Here is a 20,239-nt window from a genome sequence, read left to right on the forward strand (position 1 = left end):
GCTTTTTTCACATCAGCATTTTTATATGACTCTAGTGGAGCTCAGCTTGGTCTTGGCAAGGAAATCCAAGAAGTTAATCTCCAGCTTTCTGCTCCACCCCTCAGAAAGCAGCAGCAGAAACAGAGTAGTAGTGGCTTTTCAAGCAGAACTGCCTCAGCTGCGGCTGTGAACCCTGTGTAACAGATCTCAGAGTGCAGAGCCAGAGAAGCTGAACCATCTTCCCATCTAGCATCCCTGCAGTGGGAACAGTGACCTTCAGTCAGCAAGCTGAGGTCTGTCTGATGACACACAAACTGATAAAATTAGTCTGTTAAAGCCTCCTTGCTAGCAGGGCTCTATTCCATGTCCAGTTAATTCCACATATTGCATTAGTGTATTTCCATCACCTCAAAAGAGAATTTCAGACAGGAACTATTTGTGCAAGAAGTTCCAGCTGCCCACATAGCTTTCTCTACAAGTTATCTTCCCTCCTCTTGTTTTCTGGTTTCTTTGTTGGTTTTTGCCTGCGAGGTTTCCTGTTAGGGCCGCTGCTCTTTTGCTTGCCAATAGTAAGTAATGACTAGAAACCATCTCCAGCCAGTCCAGAATTGTGGAATTGTGGCAACCAAGAGAGCAAGAGATCCAGTGCTTTCCTTCTCATGTAAATACTTTGATGAGTTTATAGGATCACTCAGGCATCTTATTTAATCAATTCAGAAAGCAGACCAGTCAGTATCCAGTTGGCTTTGGGAGCTCAGACACTGATCAGCCTGAAGCATGTTTTCTTATTCTCCAGTAAGATGCCGTGACCTGCTGTTCTATCCATCAGCTAACTCTGGAGTCCCGTAGACAAGCAGGACATAATGAGCAGCTAGGGTAGATCGGGGGTGAAACCCAGGCTCTGCTGGATTTTACAGGCTTTTCTGCCAGCTACAGTGGGCACAGTTAAGCTTACAATCTTCAGCAGGTGTGAGCTTGGAACTTCCTGTGTTCTCATGAGTTCTGTAAGAGTAACAGTATAATGTTCCTGTTTTATTTAAAGCTTTTGTCCTGAGCTTACTGGCCATAGCATAATTTTAGTACTTAGTTATGATATAAAATACATAACTAGTTTGCTTCTTTCCTCCGCAGTGACTAAAGAAGTAAAGATACTTTTATGTATTCTCAGAGCTGTGAAGGAGATAAAGGAGATACTATTCAGTTACAGGTCCTTCTCTCTCCCCTTTTTTTTTTTTTTTTTTTTGTAAGTTGTACAAACTTGAGCTCATATTCCTGAAGTGTTTGAATATAATTTTTGTGTTGCATCTGTAATAACGTTTCTTGTTTGCTCTTTCTCCTTCCCAGCGCCTATTCCGCTCTCACCCTGTGGATTATTTTCAGATGTGAAAAGCTGACTGTGACACTTTCTTTTGATGCAGATATTGATGAATGCAGAACACAGAACGGTGGCTGTAACCAGCTCTGCCTCAACAAGCTAGGCAGCTACCGGTGCTCGTGCTACAGTGGTTATGCTCTTAAAGACAGCAAAATATGTGAAGGTAAGCTTTGCTGGGACTCTCACTTTGCTTCAGGGGGGATACTTCATGACTTGTGTCTGTGTTTTGGAGAGCTAGGTTGCCCTGAGCAGTCCTGGTCTGCTCCCTAGCCTGGCAGAAACTTGCTGGAAGCTCCTCTTAGCTTTACTCCACTGGGGTTGTGCTGGGTGCTCCAGCCAGTCTACATGCCTGGGCTTGTCAGCAGTTGGACCGTGATGCTCTCAAAAGCATAACACAGGCATGATTCAGGGAGGATTTGTGGCTTGGATTGTGCTAAATTGGTTTAGTCGATCAGTCCGTGTATCCTGACACTGAGAGGAGGAAGTGCTGGCCAGATGTGCTATTATGATTCTTTCCAGTCTCCAGTCTCACAGTGTTGTAGTATGTGAGCCATTTGTTTTTCTCTTGCGTGTTTCTTATTTTTATTTTTTTAGATTTCAATGTGTGCAGCAGCTAATGAATTCAAGTAGATACAGGTGGCTAAATTCACTGCAACTCAAAATTAATAAGTGTAGAAAGGCCCTAGCGAAGTTTGGCAGCTATTTCACATACCAGCTGAAAACAGAAAGTGAGGTCCTGAAGTTTCTGATTGAAACTGCCAAATGAATTTACACAACCAAAACTTAAGCAACTGAGATTTTAAAAGTGTTAAGAAACTGCATGCTGAGACAGATTCAATAGCTCAACAACAGGTAGCTGTTAAAGTTATGTTCATCTTACTAAAAACCAGGTATATATCTCTTAGAGATGATGTGATGACATATTTCTAAACAATTTGCATACGTGATCTGAACAACTTATTAGTGCACTACAATATAAGCATTCTGTTGCTTCAACGTGTGACCTTGCAGCTGCTGAGATTACTGTCAGGTGTGGTTATTGATAGCTGAGATTTATCATTGCATTTTGACTTTTTTGCCGTTTGTTCCTGTCATCGTGGGCAGGCACACAAAAGCCACCTGTTGTCTTGGTTTGTAGGCTAGGTTACATATGGTACTCAGCCAGTTCGCTCATTCGTGGGAAAATCAACAAGAGCAGTGTGTAATTGTCATTTTAACACATGCTAGAAAGCAAAAGTAAATATTAAACTCTAGGTGTACTGCAAATGTTTTGTCAACACCGGGATTCTGCAGGGTATTAGTTACCATGTGAGGTAAGCAGTCAGGTTTTTTATGGACTTCCAGTTCCAGTTCATTGCCTTTCCTTATGGTGAAACCCCACGTGGGTTGGCGTGGCTTGTTCTCTGTAACAAATTGGGCTGCTTCAATTCTCCTTTGCCACTACAGACCAGCAGATTTAGATCTTAGCTTTGTGAATATATGAAAATTTATTGTTTGCCTGTCTGACACAGAACAGAAATCTCTGAAGTGCCACGGGCTGAGTTTTCCATCAGTGTTTTGGTAAAATTCATGCTGCTGCTCCTAAGTTTCTGCTTTTTTTTAACCTGCAGTTTCAGCCCCCCTGACTGGGGAGAGTGGAGCTTTTTGGTTTTGTGGTAGTTGCTTTGTTTTAGAGTTTTTCTCCTCGTTTACTTTGCATTACTTTTTCCAACAGTGGTTAATGGCTTAAGCTAAAAAGGACCAACTGATTTTTGAAGCCTAAAGTCACTTCTTATAGCTAGCTAACCCTAAAAGTAGATTCTTAAAGATACTGTTCTTTTCAGTTTCCAAAATCACGCAGGAATCTCCTTGCCTAAGCTCAGTCCGTGTGAACAGTGAAGTGATTAAACTCCTCTGAAGTCACGTTGTTTAATTGCTTGTTTTGCAGACATAGATGAATGCACAGCGTCAGCAGACATCTGTGGAGAAGCTCATTGTAAAAATTTAATAAGCTCGTATGAATGTCTTTGCGATGCAGGCTACAAGTACGATGATGTGAGAAAAACTTGTCAGGGTAAGCTCAAGAAATATGTTAGCATTTATTACATCATTTAAATCTGTAGAACCCTAAAAAATTTAGTTTCAGGCTTCAGTAAAAGCATTTTTAATTTCTTTTTTAATCTTGCTTGTACACTGGAGTAAGCTTACTCACCCTAGTTGGGAGTGAGTTTGCAGTTTGCGGTCACCTTTGAGTTCATCGAGCTTGCCGTCATCTTTGAGTTCAGTGAGTTTGCAGTCATCTTTGACTTGAATCAAGCTGTATGAGCCCAAGTAGTGAGATTTCTTGGCATTTTAACAAGTGTAAGATCTGGTGAAAGCTCAGAGGCATCTGTGCATGTTGCTGTCTCTCTTTGTAGGACAAGAAAACTTACAAAGCAGTTCGTTTTTCTAAACCTGTCTTGTGGTATTACTCTGAACTAGGAACTTAGTGTGTACTGGAACCATGCACAGTTCTGCTGGCTACACTGCCACAAGCTCTCTCAACAGAGTAAGCTTTGAAAGTATTCCAAAACCAGCATTGTTCCCTGCCTTTTGTCTAAGTTAACGTAATGGCTCAAATCACGCTCCAACCAGTCCTGTTGGGCATTATGTGTTAAACTCTGCCTGAAGAGATCTCTGTGGGCTGTCACAGTTTGCTTTCCTGCATTTGTTTGTGAAGAAGATTAAAAAATAGCTGAAGAAAAAAAGAAAAGAGAAGGGTGACTGAGAAACTCAGGTTTTATATGCAGTCTCTGACTGCAAGGAGTAGGAGCCAGTCAGTACAGGCATAGCAGAAGGGGCCTGAAGGGAGGAGGTCTTGTCTCGAAGTTAAAGCCCAGGGCTCTGCTCCAGCAGACAAGTAGTTGAGTTCTGCTTCCAGCCTTCCCACTGACTTGCTGTGTATCTTTGGGCAGCTGGAATCTGTCTGTGAAAATAGATTTCACAGAATAAGCTGAGTTGGAAGGGACCCACAAGGATTCAAGGATAGAGTCCAACTCCCAGCCCTGCACAGCGCCATCCCCAAGAGTGACACCGTGTGCCCAAGACCCTTGTCCAAATATTTCTTGAACTCTGTCATGCTGGTGCTGTGACTGCTTCCCTGGGGAGCCTGTTCCAGGGTCCAACCATCCTCTGGGTGAAAATCCTATTTCTAATATCTGACCTAAACCTCCCCTGACACAGCTGCAGGCCGTTCCCTCAGTTCTGTCATGTTTGAACAAACGCAGTGTTTTTGTCTCTCGTCTTTGCTGGTCTCGTGTAGATATAGATGAATGCGAAGAAAAGCTCTGTGAACAGACCTGTGTCAACTCACCAGGGAGTTACACCTGTCATTGTGACGGCAGAGGGGGAGTGAAACTTTCCCAGGACATGAATACATGTGAGGTATGTCAGCGTCCACTGCTGTAACTGCAAACAGACCTTTTCTTTACAGCACTCCCTGATTCTCTTTCTGCTGTGCGAGGAGAATAATGTGAAATGTGTTTTGATTATAGAACATCATACCATGTGTGCCTTTTGCTGTTGGAAGGAGTATTAAATCCTTGCACCTGGGGCGGATGTTCAGCGGCACTCCTGTTATCAGGCTGCGCTTCAAAAGGAAACAACTGACGAGGTGAGGACAATTTAGAATGGCAGTGAAACGCTCTGACTGGCTTTGATGCATGCAAGGGAGTTGTTACAATAATAATTGATGCTAGTTTCCTCATTATTTGCTTGGATTATGAAGTCCTGTAAGGCTAAACGTTACCTAAACCAGTAATTAGGAAAGGCAGCCTTGACCACAGAGCCGCTAGGATAATTACTGAAATACAGTGTTGTATACTTTATTCTTGGTGATGTTTTAAAAGCTGTATTGACATCTTAAGGCTTTCAGGAATGCATTAAAAGCTAGTATGTTTTAACAGAGCTTTAGACCTGCTAGAATTGATGATGTATGGAAAGTACTCTGTGGTTTCTGAACTCTGCATAACTAATTTATTTCTTGGCACCTGTGCGGTCAGACTTGTGGCTGAGTTCGACTTTAGAACCTTTGATCCTGAAGGTATCCTTTTCTTTGCTGGAGGCCACCGGGACAGCACGTGGATAGTGCTGGCTTTGCGCAAAGGACGGCTGGAGCTGCAGCTGAAATACAGCGGGATCGGCCGCGTCACCAGCACCGGGCCACTTATCAACCACGGCATGTGGCAAACGGTGAGCCCAGACCCCTGCTGAGGTCTTAGCCCTTCTGGGCTTCTTTGGCATGCACTCATCTAGGGCACAGAGGCTTCATGTATTCGTGGGAAAATGCCTTTGCAACCTCTCTGTCCATTAAATGCATGCCGGTGTGTTATACATTCTGAGGTGAGAATGGGATGTTTTTTCCTAATGAATTATACTTTATATCCGTTGTAATATAGACTGCATCTCTAATTTGCACAACCAGAGCAACCGCTTGCACAAACAGTGCCTTTGAGATGCAGTAGGGCTAAGATGACTTCACATCAGCTCAAGAAGATGCCCTCTGGCTGAGGGCTGGAAGTGAGTAAGAGGGAAGGAACTCTGTGTCTGTTCTTTTAAGGAAGTTTCCAAGTGTGTTTGGTGTGGACAGCTTTGTGGTTGCTTTCGTTTATTTGTTAATTTGCTTGGTCACAGGCCTCAGATTTTCTGAGGCCTTGACAAATCTCTTATAGCGTACTATACTTTTTTTATCACATCTTCAGGTCTGTTTATATACAAAATAGAGTTGTAAAGATACTGGGGTTAATTATAGAATCATAGAATTCTGAAGAAGGTTGGACGAGACCTCTAAAATCATCAGGTCCAACTGTCAACTCAGCACTACCACTGTAATCCCTAAAGCATCTTTTTATTGATACCATAAACCCGGCAATCTCATGAGATAGTGAGGATTGTAAGGGTTCATGTTCTCCTTGGTGCTCTCACAGAACATTGACTGGTGATTTTGGGAGCATTGTGGTTGTTTCCATCTGTGCCAGGATCATGAAAAACATCCTGCTGTACGATCTACGCTAGATGAGCAGTTTATACATGCTTTCTCACTTCTGCCTCTTCCTCTCCTTTCATTTATTCTTACTTAATTAGTTCTTTTATACTTTTTAGTTGATGTGCCTCTTGAGGAGTGGGTGGGAAATTCTCACCTAACTCACATATGAGACAAATGCAGATACTGGTAACTGTGAATCATTTTCTGGTTTACATTTATTAGTATATGAAACCTCAAAATTGTGCATTAAATAAATAAGCAAGGTGGGAAAAAAATGTTTCTATTAATAAATGGAGAAGTCCTTGAATACATTCGCTGTCAACTACTGACATTTTGTAATGTTTCCAGCAGATGAGGTGATGTTTGGTTCAGTTCCTTTAATGTCAATGAAACAGTTTTAGATTCCAAATGGAGAACTGTAGAGGTTCAGTGAAACTGTAGATAAAATGTGTGACATGCTGTATCTTTACATATAGGAATAGCTTCGAGCCAGTTCTTACTGGATTTTATGGTAAGAGTTGTTCTGCTGATTTGAAATATGACAACTGTAATTGTGATAATCAACTGGAAAGAGAGGGTGGTGACAGAAGATGTGAAAAGCAGAGTGGATGCCACTGGGGTGAATTGGGAGTCACAAAAATCAGGAGTTGCCAAGCAAATTCATTTAATACAGGAGCTAACATACTGGTTAAGTGCCAGACCTCATTATGAGATAATTACAAACTACCCCATTTAGTTTGGGGAGACACAGCTGAAATGTGTTTTCTTTCTTCAGGGAGAGAAGGCAGTGATAAAAGTAAGTGTCATGTTTAGACAAGAATTGAATGTCTCCTGCTAGCTCTCAGTGTCAGGGCTCTTATCCCAGGAATCGTCCTAACCAAGAAATTGCCCAGCTGAGTGGCTGCAGCAACACACCCTGTGCATTTTCTGAGGGATTGTGTAAATCCCACCCCCCCAAAATCCTTCCCCAAGCCTTTTTGGGACAGTACAGACCAAGCTGTGGGTGCTGTGTGGAGCAGGTGGGTGGGGGCAGAGGGTGTCCCTGCAGCCAGGGGTGCTGCCCTGCGTGTGGGCTGAGCAGGGCTGGGCAGCTGCCAGGGGCATAGATAGCATGGCACGAGTGGAGGAGAGAGCATCCTGCAGTGCTGGCACTGAATGTGTGCCTGGAGCAGGTCAGTGGCCATAATTCTGGTGACTGTCTCCCAGTGTGAAACAGTGCAGTGCTGATGCTGCCCCAAAGCAGAAGGATTTACCCACGGATGCACAGCAGCAGGAGGAGGGAGCCTTTAGTCTCTTGACTTCATAGTTTACACCTTTGAGACCTGGGACCTTGCCTGGTTTGCTGGGAGGCTCTTGATTTCTCCTTTCTCGGCTCTATTCTCTCTTGCTTTCACCCTAGAGATACTTGGCTGTCTTCTGCTTGACATCTAGTGTCACACACCTCCAAATGCAATTTAATCTATATAGCTGAGTGATACAACTGCAAATATGTTCCTACATTTTATCCCCTCCTGCATTTTTCCATTTTTCTCTGTCTGGCATGGTTTTTAATTTAGGAAATCCTGTTTAAGGACTTCTTTTTACCATCTCCTATTGTAAAACATATAGCCATACATTTCATTTTGAGCATGGACTTGTGTGTACTTTGCAGCCTCACTTTCTATGAAGAACAAGCCCAACAATCTTCAGACATCACAGTCTAGGCTCAAGTGCAGTTGTGAGCTTTAGTCTGGACTTCAGTATGCACAGAATGAAGCCCTTAGTTTTGGTTAGATCTTAACCAGAGGACTTTGGATACTGGAGGGAACTTCATATGGGTCATGAAAAAACAGCAATTTTACTATTTAACTTTCAGCAGATGGAAAAACAATGAGTGTTTAAAAGCAGAATATATGAAAAAGTACCAGCAGTGTTCTCATCTCTTGAGTGAAAGTTGCATACTTTAAAGGAAATACGATGGCATTTTCAAAACTTCAGGGCAATATTTCTACCTAGGTATTTTCTCTGGTGTTAATCCTTCCTAAGGTATTTTGATATGAGCATTGAACCAGCATTGAAAACACAAACAAGCAAACTTCAGGAAGGACTTTTAATGTGGTTATTTGTGTGTAATCCAGCTGGATGAAGTGGCACATATGAAATTACGATACTAGAGAATGCACTCGCCTTCTGTTTGTTTTGCATTTCCAAAAACAGTCACAATTTTGTCTTATTTTCAGCGTTCAGCTTAGTACTCCTCTGAGGACACAGTCTGGTTAGCAAAAATAATAACTTACCTGCACTGTTAAATGTCAGGGCTGGAAGTTAAGCAATCACGAGATTGGTATTTGGTTTTAACCCTGCAGCTGCCTACAGGTCTGTCCCTTTTCAGTGCTGTCCACTCCCTTGTCAGCAGACAGTGGACGGGCTGGCTGCGTGCTATGAGCTATGCAGGGCATGAATCCAAAACACAAAGCTGATTCCCCTTATGGCTAACCATATGGGAACCTTAGCTATAAGAACTGTCCTCCTGAGTGTCCCTAAGCCGTGGTGACAGGCAGCAAGTAGCTTCTCCTTGCCACAGGAGTAGGGAATTGGAGCAGGATGCTGAATACAGAAATGCTTCCTCTTTTGGTTTAGATGTGATGGTGATGCACCAGCTGTTAAGCTTTGGCTATAAGAAGCAGGAGCTTAAACAGCCAGAGGGTATTGTAAAGTAGGCAGTAAACTGGAATCTGTTGAGAATTCCCACAGGGATTAACCCCTTCTCTAATGGAAGTTTTCACTGGTTTGGGTTTGCTTGTATTAAAGATCAGATGCAGCTAAGAACTCAGAATTTACTTTTTTTAAATGTTATTACTTGCAATACAATCTAATAAAATTTTAGAAGGCCCTGGATTTCTGGTGGCCCTGTAAGCAGCCGTATTTCTTCACAGTATGGGCACGGCTGCAGCTGGCTTTTCCCAGTCCCCATTTGCTGTGCCCAGTGTCTGTGCCAGGAGCAGGGGGCTGGTCTGTGCCAGCTCCTTGTGGCACTCCACAGCCCTGAGCACTAGGGCAGCGGTGACCACGACACTGAGCAGAGGTGTCTGTGTGAATTTTTGGCTACATAGCCTGTGTAGCTCAGCCAGCTGGGCTGTGGCTGCCAGGACCTGTGGGCTTATGTTCCCACACACTGAATGGGCTTTACAACCATCCAATACCCAAAAAAAGCCTGTTTGAGACTGGCTCGTGTGTCTCCTTGGAATGCAGTCTGGAAGTGTAGGTGCTACTTTAAACAAGCAAGCTGCAGACAAATAAATTCATGTCCTGGAGGAGATGGCACAGGGCAACACACCAGGTGTAAGCAGCCTTGTAGCAATGTAAACCAGACTGTACTAGAGTCCACAAGAGAAGAAAAAAAGTTCATGAGAAGAGGAAAGTCTGTAAATAATCTTTTCTACTATCAAATTCACTTTATCTTCATTACTGAAGATTACTGCAGTCCAAAGGGAGTCCCAGGTACAAACCTGCTCAACCCTCCTTCATGTTACAGCCACAGAGCAGGAGCTCAGAATGGCTGATAAGAGCAATTTTGGGACAGCTACTCAAAATGCAGAGAGAAAGATGCTCAGGACCTGGCCTGCTAGCAGGGAGAGGGAAGGAGACATCTCAACATCCTCTGGAACAGATAACTGGTTCTGTACAGCAGCTCACTAATGGAACCAGCATCTGGGTGTCCCAGGGAAGAGCTGTACAGATGAAGAGTGAGTAGCTGGAGTATCTGTCATAGAGTGGGAAGAAGATATGAAATAGTGAAGATGTGTTCCTTTCTTCTCTACAGGAATATGGGGATTGTCTTCTGCTACAGCCACAGAACACCCCACTGGTAGCAGGACCCACGTCCCAAGGCAGCAGAATCTTGGCTGCTGGTCAGTCTGGTGCATCAGCTTTGGGTTTCACCTTCTCTGCCTCCACAGAAGCTTTATGGTGCTTCTCTGTGCAGCCTGGTCATAATCAAAATGATGACATTTTTTAAAATTTCAGCAGTAATACAGTCTTCCTGCTGATGATTTTTTTGAGAGAAAAGTTATTGCCTATAACACGTTTTTATTACCCTCTCAAAAATTACATCCTCTGTTGTGTTTTTTGAAGAGGTTGGTATTCAAAGACTGGGTCTGGGAGGCTTCTGCGTTATCTTCCACTGATCCAACAAAAGACATCTTCTTTGTCCTCCCAGCTTTTCTTTTCATATGCAGTTGCAATAGGAAGTTTCTCAGTAATAATTCATTATGGCATTTTCATTTTGAATAAAGCAACCTACAAAAGTCATGTATTTAACCCACTCATGTTTTTCTGTAGCTGTTTTGAAGTAGATGGACTGTCTTCACCATTAAGGGTAGTCACAGACTGCTTTCTAGAGTAGATTTATGTATCAAGATGAAAAGCAACTTAAAAGGTGAACAAAGCGGTTTGGGGTCTGAAAATATTTCTTTATCTTGGGGATTTCACTGGAGTCAGTCCTGTAGCTGAGCTTGCAGATACTAAGTTCTTTTCATACTGAATTATTCAATTTGGAATTTTTTCAGATCTCTGTTGAGGAACTTGAAAGAAATTTGATTATAAAGGTCAACAGGGACGCGGTTATGAAAATAGCTGTCTCAGGGGACCTGTTCACTCTAGACAAGGGAGTGTATCAGCTGAATTTGACAGTAGGAGGCATTCCTTTCAAAACAAAGGACCTTATTCTACCGGTAAGTATAGCATGAATGCTTGTGTTCCTTTGCATGCCTGAAGGGCTTGATTTCATCTTCTCTTGGGGTTATGTAGCTCCTTCCTGAGACTAGTTCCACCTGCCCTGAAACGGGTGGAATTATCACCTTCTGGGTACAGCTTTCTGCCCATTGACTATAGCAGGAGCCTAAGCCAGTAGCAAAGCTGAGAGTCCAGATTTTTTGATTGGTAAGTTTGGGTGAGATGTATCCCACCTGCAGAATTAGGGCACAGCAAAACTGGAGCACATGACAAAATTCGCAGTGGTCTCGCTGGCTTGGAGAGCATGAGTGACCCAGGGGAGGGGCTGGTGGGCACATTGCTGTGTGAGGGTGCCACTGTGCCTACTAAGTCTGGAACCAACATCAGGGGCGTGTTTTGTGTTGCAGCCAAAGTTTGTGCTTCATGTATAACAGATCACAGTTTGCTGTTTCAGTTTAGTGAGACCCAAGGAAAAACAGACGCTTGTTTTTCTTTATTTCCTCCTAATTGGAGTGAGAATATGAATATGAATAAAAGTTAAGGCATTCCTTGGGTGAGACTGGATGATTGCTTTGTTTCTGGAATAGCTGCTGCTATGAATGTCCACCACAAGCAGAGTTGGCACCTTGAAATCCAAATTTGCGTCTGTTTATTCCTAGATGAGGTGACAAGCTTGTGGCTCTGACTGGGAGTGCAGCAGCTGAGCCTCACAGCTCCTGTGCCTCACAAAAAGTCATTCAGGGCCACTGCATGTCAGAAACAGTAAGCTCAGAGTATATAGTCAGAATCTAGGATTGAGAGCCAGAAACTCCTCAGGTTTTTACTGTGCCTCAGACACTTAATGGTCTCTCTCCTTCAGTTCATTGGGGGTAGTGGTGCTGATTTAGAGGCTTTGCAAGGAGCCTTCTCTTTACACACTGACTCACATTTTAATGCTGATGTTTGGTACAGGACAGCCTAACTAGAAGCTGGAAGGAGTAAGGTGTGTACAGTGGTGTGCTGGTATTATGGTGCAGGTGCCCCTCCTTGAGCCAGAACCCAAAAACTTATACCGTGATCAGCTCCAATGTCTGTCTTGTGTGTCATGCAGGCTGTTTGCAGTGACAAAAAGGATTGGGATTTTCAGCCTTAAGTTATCCTCCAGCACTCGCAATGCAGAATTACAGCTTTGGCTGCAGAGCTTTAGGAGTAAGTTGTACTAATGATGGGCAACAGAAAGAAGAGCTTACAGAATCAACACAACAAAATCAGCACCTGCAGTAGCTAGTGCCCTTCTGGCCTGTGGAGTCAAGCTGAGCTCAGGGGAGTTTCCTGGGGAAATACTGACCACTCGCTTGGGGTTGCAGGATTGGGGTTGCTCGCTGTTGGTTTGCATGTGCCCAACATGTCAAAATAATTTCTGTTTAGTATCATGGTGTAACTCAGTATTCCTTTGCACACAATTCCTCTTCACTGAACGGTAGTTTGAGGCATAAGATACTGCTTTATCTTCCTAGATAAACCCTCGTCTGGATGGTTGCATGCGGGCGTGGAACTGGCTGAATGGGGAGGACACCTTTATCCAAGAGACCATAAGGATGAATGAAAAGATGCAGTGCTTTGCTGTAGCAGGACGAGGGTCTTTCTATCCTGGCCGAGGTTTTGCTGTGTTTAATCTTACTTACAGTAAGTAGCCTGGGATTTTTTATTTCTGACCTCTCGTCCCACCATTAACCATACCTGGTTGATAAACTGTGTAAAACTTAGACATATGCTGGACTCACTGTTGATTGATGCAGAAAAAACCTAAACTTGTGGTTCTTAGTGAATGAAGGCCCATATATGATAGCTGATAGCCAGTGCAAATATGCCCAGCATGGATTAGGTTCTTTCTGTGAAGCTCCAGTAATACATTTCACACCCAGACTGGCTCCAGCTCATCCTCAGCCTTTAGAGGCTTTACACCTCTCTGTCAGCAGCTTAGGAGCTTCCAGTCCTTACCATTTTTGCCTGCTCAACAGGGAGACCTGCAAGCCAGGTCAGGACTGCTGTATCCTGAGGTTATGATAGACAGAAAAATTAATATTTTCTATTGTCTTGGATTCACTTTTAATCATGGGGGTGCTTATACTTGGGACAAATGCACTAAGCAAATGTCTGATAGAAGCCTATCTGTTTCAGTGTGGAGTGTAAGTCCTGCTCTGCAGGAGCCATCTGTTCAGCATTATGTGGATTTTTCTGCTGTGCCATGGTAAATTAGGGAGTACCAGGTGTCTGTCATATTACTTAGCACATGAATACAGAAGTTGCAAAGTAAAGACGAGGCAGCATCTAAAGTGCAGGTGAAGTGCAGATGACAGGACTCAGCCAAGGCCTCAACACCTGTGGTTTTTGGTTTTTTTTAACAATTATTCTCTCTCTCTCTTTTTTTTTTTTTTTTGTGTGTTTTGTTGTTGTTGTTGTGTTGGGGGCGGGGGGGGGGGGGGGGTTTTTTTTTCTTTGCAGTGGTAAGCATTATAAAGAATGGATTCTTACATTTCAAGATGTGGTGAAGTAGCAAAGCTGATACTCCTGTGAAGAAAGGTTGCAGGAGCAGGACTGAGATCTTTTTTGCAGCCTGCATTACCTTTTAAATTATAAGGGCATTGAGGCAGTAAGAAGATACCAGAAAATTTAATTCAGGGTTCAACAGGTGAAATAAAACATGTCACACTTCTGAGAGATTGGTGATTAGGAAGAGTTTGAGTAGGTGATGAGTGTAGTATGCTTATACAATTTTTGAGTTTAATACAGGCTTTCATAGAAATGTTTCCTGTGTATCAAATTTCAACTTAGATTTTCCAATGATCTTTGGGCGGACTGGTCAATCAAAATTGGTTTTTGATTGGCCTATCTTGCAGCAGTTGTTTGTATGTGTCAGATTGGCAACAATGGGAATTTGACTAACTCTTTGTGATAAAAAAGCTTAATGTTATCCTTTGACATTCTGAAAAGCAGCAGAATGCATGAGGTAACAAGAGGAAACTGATGCCCTTTTCTTGTCCAATTTTATGTTCAGGTGCTTTGGAATTATTTTTTTTTAATTTAAAAAAAAAAGCAGCAGTCCGTCCACATGCTCATCTGCCTGTGCTCTTCTCCAGGGAGAAACTGAGCGACTTACCCATTTGACACATTGTCCTATAAATTTCTTTTCCTGCAGTGCAACCTTCTTCTGGAAATGAAACCAAGACAAATTGGGAAATTGAAGTAAATGCTGTAATTCAGCCAGCAACAGATACTGGTGTGCTGTTTGCCCTAGTTACAGAAGAAGCATCTGTCCCTTTATCGCTATCTCTGATTGACTATCACTCCACAAAGAAACTGAAGCAACAGGTACAAGCAAGTATTTTTGTAAGGAGGCTTCCTGGTAACTGGAAGTCAGTTTCAGAAAGAGTTGTCAGGTTTGCTGTCTGCCTCATTATTTGTCCCACCTGTCCAGAGCATGGTCTGAAACAGCAGTGCTTGCCTGAAGTTCTGCCTCTTACAGGTGTGTGTCAGATGCTAATGGGGAACTCTTGGCAAATGTGGCCTAGGTAAAAGACAGAACTGCCACCTTGAATGCAGGCATATTTATTTTTTCTGGCAGAAAACCAGAAACTGTTTAGTGCCATAAACCAGGGATTTCCATTCTCGCTCATGAGTAACTGCCCCAAAGTAGCCAAGAGACAGGCTTTAGGTGTGGCAAAGGCCAGTTATGGTGGAGTGTCGAAGCTGCTCTTTAATGGCATTCATAACTAAGGTAAATGGCATTCCACAAGGGTAAACCAGGGAGGATTTCACTAAATCCCATGAGCCAATTTTCATTTATAGTACAGCAACTCCAGTCAGTTTGCTTCTATAATGACTTCTGCAAGACCCACTAAGAACTCTCTCTGAGAAAACATGGTTTCAGGAATAAATCCCACTGGTTCCTTGGTTTGTCATCTATGCAAATGAGCTCAGAAAACAATCAGCAATATCAATAAGCCTAATTCTCTGGAGGCCCCGCAAAGTATTTGTAATAAAGGGCACATTGGGCTCATCCTGGTACTGGGTAAGTGTAGCTAGGTATTTTTCTGCTCACTGCCTGTTTTTCTTTCTTTCCCCTGCTGTTCAGTTTATCATCGTGGCCTTGGAGAACACGGTTGTGTCCAGACTGGCAATAAATCTCTGTGACAAGAAGGAACACTCTGTAGAGGTCCTCCTCAAGAAAGATCACTTATCCCTGAGGGTGGATGGGGTAGCAGGAGAGAGTGAACTAAGCATCTCTGAGCTGGAGGACCGTCTGTCCATCTTGGAGAGCTCTTTGCAGTCAACGAAGACGTACGTGGGAGGATTGCCAGGTGAGCCTCCAGTTTTGTACCATGGACCACAGACTCCCAGCTCACCTTGCTGAGCTGGGAGTTAGGAAAACTGTTTCTGTTCAAGCTTGGAGACTCCTGCTCTGTTTCTACTTGAGCAGGCTTTGTCTGCAATACAGGAACATAATAGATCTGGGGTTACATTTTCCTTGAACGATTGTGTCTTCTGAGGACAGCTGGAGGCAAAAATAAAAAGAGGAGATTTTGCTTGTTCAACAGTAGAAATGATTCAATCTGAAGGATTGCTGTAAACTGGTTCATTATCTTAAACCCAGTAAAATCCATAGGAGCTGGACTGTAGGTTCCTGCAGGGCTTCATTAATGTGATGAAGCCATGGGAGCACTCCTTGAGGGGTGCCTTCAAGTTGTTTTGCCTTAAAATTGGGAACCCCAGTGTGGTGATTCTCCCTGGCTGCTGCTCTCTTTGAACTGATCACAGCACGACACTGACTGCCTCCCAGCAGAAGGCATGTAGGGCACAACCAAGGGGTTAACAACATCTATAGTTCCTCTGGCTTTTCAGCAACAACCTTCTGAGAGGTCAGTTTGCTCCTCTCTTCTGAACCTGTAAGATCAAACTTTCATCTGAATCGTGAATTTTGGCCAGGTTTGGGAGTTTGTTTCTTGTTCTGCCTGAACAGGTTTATCAGTCCCTTCTGCTGAGGAATGCTGTTAAAGGAGCATTTATATCTCTGATGCATGTGATGCCAGCAGCTAAGCAAGATCCTGTCCTTACTTGCCCAAGCAAGGGAGAGGTACAAACGTTGGCCTCTTGGTAGGTGCTGAAGCAATCAGGATGGAACAGGGTGGCTGAGGTGCCACATGTACTAGGACACATGGTGCAGCTGTCTCCACCATGAGCAAGAGTTTACAGAGGTTTTATGCTGATGATGCAAATGGCTCCCAGTCACACCTGAAAAGGGGAGGCCACATCCTCTGGGACGTTCACACACGGGCAGGAACAAGGCTGAAATCCCAGACGTGGCATTTTCCAGTCTCAGGTTGAATTATCTAGAATGGCCATTGCACAGGCAAGAGAGGTTGCCTGCATTCTTTTAAGCAGCTCTCAGGTGCACGGCAGAGACTCCCACAGCTCAGAAAATCATCCCATTCTGTCACTGCCCCAAGTTCTCTGTGGTTTGCTTCGATTGCCTGTGCTGGGTGCAGCAGTGGTTTTGATTTGGCCGAACGAAGTGCGAGATGCCGTGGCTGTGGCAGCTCCGACTCGGCTGGCTGCTGTGGGTTTAGCGACTGCCCCCCTTGGATCTGCTGTGCTTAGCAACAGGAATTTCTGCCAGCACTCTGCTTTTGCCATTGAGAGGAACCCGGCGCTCGCAGGAGAAACGCTGTCATTTGCCAAATAAATAAACATTTCAGCGCTTCAGTTGGATTCATCGCTCTGGGTTAAGTAACGATACCAAACGGGCAGACCTAAGCGAGTTTGGCTCACTCAGGTTTTGAAAACATTTGCGTAGTTTTTGGTTTTTCCGTGCTTCCATACCCTGTGGAAAAAACAGTATGCTGGTCAAACTTCACGTCTTTATTCCATTTGCCACAAATAAAGAAAGAATTCTGGATCCAAATGTGTAATAAGTCTGATCCTAAGCACGGCTAATTTTGCAGATGTGGAAGAAATACTGCTTAGAGTTGCAACAGGTAAGAGGGAACATAGAGACACTTACTGCGTTTTCTATAAGCTTTTTTCTGTTCTGCTAAATCTTGAATTATGTAATTTATGCGATGCATAGGTGATTTTTCAGAAAATATGCATTCCACCAGGCGAAGAAATCTTTAAACTAGACTTCCAGATTTTTACGTGACCACATTTCAGACGGATCCATTTCTAGTCATAACAGAAAATGAAATATTTCACATGATTTACAACTACAACACAAAGAAAAAAAGAAGTTAATTTTTTTTAAATCTCTTACAAATCCATCTGAAAGCCCACACTGTCTTTCAACCAGCCCTGTGGCACATGTACCAGCAATCTGCTTGACTCCTTAGATGAGTCTTCAAGCTCTTAAGTCACAACTTCAGCTCCATCTGACTCAAAATTTAGTTTACATTCTTCAGAGGTATTACAACAGAGATGCTGCATTCCTTTAAGCAGACTTTGCAGATAAACTTAGGTAAATGAAGAGGAATGGGAAATAGGTAACATCATTAATTAAAGCAACTACTGAGCAATGGTACTTCTCCCCCAGGAATCTGAAGAGATTTATAGTATTTCTTTGTAGCTTACATATCTCCCACAAGTGTTCTCTCTCCCACCCGGTCCTAGATTCTGTCTGAGCTCTATCTGATCACATCAGCCCTGCATATCTCCAGGCAGAACACTTTAAATTTCATATAATCTTGGGTCAACAGGACAGCCTACTGTTCAAGTTGTCCTTGCGTCGATGTAAAGATAAGTGATTTATTTAGCTACCTGAATCACTGTGAAGTTAAATATTCTTTGAGACTTTCATATTTTCCATTGCACAGCTAGTTTGATTGGCTCAGCTTTGGGTTGTAAATAAACTAATGACCTCTGGGAAAAGGTAGAGGACAGAGCTCATGTAGATTTTTCTTGTCCTTATGTTACCGTGTGGGGGGTTTTGTTTACAGTCAGTGTGTATATGATATTGCAGAAGTTAGTAGTTAGACTGACTAATTTCCTCTAGTCTATTGGATTGTACTTAGTGTCTTCTTCCTTGCCATCTGTTTTCTGCCCCTGGTAAACTGATTAAAAGAACGTCACTGTGGATCTCCACAGTAAAAATTAGTCTCGTTAGTCTAACCAATTCAACTGATGCATTCCAGCACCTTTCTGATGAAGGCCAGCAACCTTCCTGCGCTCATACACAGCGAAATCGTGGTAAAGATTAGTCCAGCTAGTGACAGAGGCTGCATATGGGAAGTGCTTTCTTGTCATAAAATTCTTCCCATAATACTTTGGAAGCTATTTTGAAGAGAAAAAGAAGATTTTGAAGAGAGCTCTATTTTGAAGAGAGCTCTATTTTGAAGAGAGCTTTAGGGGAAGGTCTAACATCTCCACCAGTAACAAAGCAGAGGGTTCAGAGATGGAGGAGGGGAAACGTGGGGCTGTGTGAGTGCCTTGTGCCAATGCAGTGAAGCCTTGCTGCTGTGCTGTGCAAGGTTTCGTGGTTTCATCGGGTCTGGAGGCCCTGCAGGCACACGGAGCAGCTGAGGAAGGGTTCAGCCTGGGAGAAGGGCGTTTGTGCACCAGAACAGATGGTGTTTTCCTCACGTCTGGGACCGTGCTCTTGCCTTCTGCGAGAGGGCAGGGGACGGTAGAAACCCTAGCATGGAAAGAGGTGAGCTTGAATTCATTGAAGTGAGAGCCACCTGAGCCTAGGTAGGGCAGGTGTTAATTTCAAAGCAGCTGTCAGAGATATTTATCTCCCCTTTCCTACAGACGTTCCTGTCACTTCCACTCCGGTCACCGCGCCCTACCACGGCTGCATGACCCTCAAGCTGAGCAACACGGCGCTGGACTTAGATGAGGCTCTCTACAAGCACAGTGACATCACCTCACATTCCTGTCCTCCGGTCCAGGAGGGTCAGTAGGTACCACTGCAATGCGAAAGTTTTATACTCAGAAACTTTCAGTGCTTTTCTTTTTTTTTAAAAGGTATAAATTATTCAGATCTACCGCACTGCGTGTATAGTTTCTCTTAAACACTGAAGTTACGTAGAAGCTACTGATCCTTATGTCAGATTGATTATTGGAATACTCTTTGCTTTGAGTTTTAAAGGTTGTAATATATTTGTAAATAGTTCAGAAGACTAATATTAAATAAGTCAAAAGTACAGAATATACTGAAAGTGAATACTATCTTAAAACTGTAAGAGACAGCTTCATCTGTAATGTGGGAAACCTGGTAATATATGAGTGCGGACTGGAAGAAAAATAATAATTCTGTATTGTTTTTTATTACCAAACGCTGCTTTTTGATTTGCAAAATATGAGAGAATAAAATATTTACATACAAGTTTTTAATTTGCCTGTACTGAGATTATTCTGTATTTATTCTGGTGTTTGGAGACAATGACTCAGACTGTGCCTGATGTGGAGGTTACACTGGGGGGGTGGGGGAGAGGAAAAGGCTGCTGTTTTTGTTTGGGGGGGTTTTTTTTGTGGTGTTTGGGGGGTTTGGTTTATTTTTTTAATTTTAATTTTTTTGAGGTTCGGGGTTTATATGCTTACATCAGTATTTCATATCTTCTCAGCTGCAGAGCACATGGTGGCTGCTATTCTTATTGCTAGAGTTTCTCTTTCTGGTACCACAGAAAGACGACTCAGCTGTGACCTTTAGAAAAAGTCTTGGTCAACAGAAAATGGAAAATGGAAAATGAAGTTGGGTCAGCAGGAAACATTTAGAAGAAAAGACTCAATAAGTTGAAAGCCATACGGCTTTTGTGTCAATAGCTGCTGGAGCAAATGATGAGGTGTGGAGAATTGAGGAATATTATCTGGTGATGATATATTTTTGCTGCTGCATTCCTAGGCTGGCTCATTCACTGTGAGCATAGTGGGAGCAGAGAGGTTTGAGCTGTGAGAGTTAGCCAGGCTGAACTGCATGAGGTGAGAATATCCCTGGGGGGTTATGCAGGAAAGGTTTTAGAGCCATAAAGTGTGTTCAGCTTTTCAGCTATCCTGAAGCTGGGATGGGCTTTGCCTAGCCTGTCTCGAGTCGCTTAGATATTGTTTTATTTGGTCCTTGTCTTGCATCAAATTAATAAAGTGAGTAATCTTGCAATATGCTGTGGTGCAAAATCGAAGTACTGGGTGCCTAAAGTTACACC

The 20,239-nt window shown here is 43.2% G+C and overlaps 1 protein-coding gene across 1 annotated transcript in view; it reads left to right on the forward strand.

Moving 5' to 3' along the window:
• Positions 1-19,428, forward strand: part of GAS6 (growth arrest specific 6) — a 39,778-nt gene extending 20,350 nt beyond the window's left edge. The window contains exons 6-15 of the mRNA XM_040056352.2: positions 1,398-1,517; positions 3,282-3,407; positions 4,635-4,756; positions 4,867-4,985; positions 5,374-5,563; positions 10,904-11,068; positions 12,566-12,734; positions 14,248-14,420; positions 15,184-15,409; positions 18,849-19,428. Coding sequence (XP_039912286.1) covers positions 1,398-1,517; positions 3,282-3,407; positions 4,635-4,756; positions 4,867-4,985; positions 5,374-5,563; positions 10,904-11,068; positions 12,566-12,734; positions 14,248-14,420; positions 15,184-15,409; positions 18,849-19,000 — 1,562 coding nt within the window. The 3' untranslated portion in view covers positions 19,001-19,428. The remainder of the gene's footprint in view (positions 1-1,397; positions 1,518-3,281; positions 3,408-4,634; positions 4,757-4,866; positions 4,986-5,373; positions 5,564-10,903; positions 11,069-12,565; positions 12,735-14,247; positions 14,421-15,183; positions 15,410-18,848) is intronic.
• Positions 19,429-20,239: the final 811 nt, after the last annotated feature.

This window comes from Hirundo rustica, chromosome 2 (genome assembly GCF_015227805.2).
Source record: "Hirundo rustica isolate bHirRus1 chromosome 2, bHirRus1.pri.v3, whole genome shotgun sequence".
Lineage (NCBI taxonomy): Eukaryota > Metazoa > Chordata > Aves > Passeriformes > Hirundinidae > Hirundo > Hirundo rustica.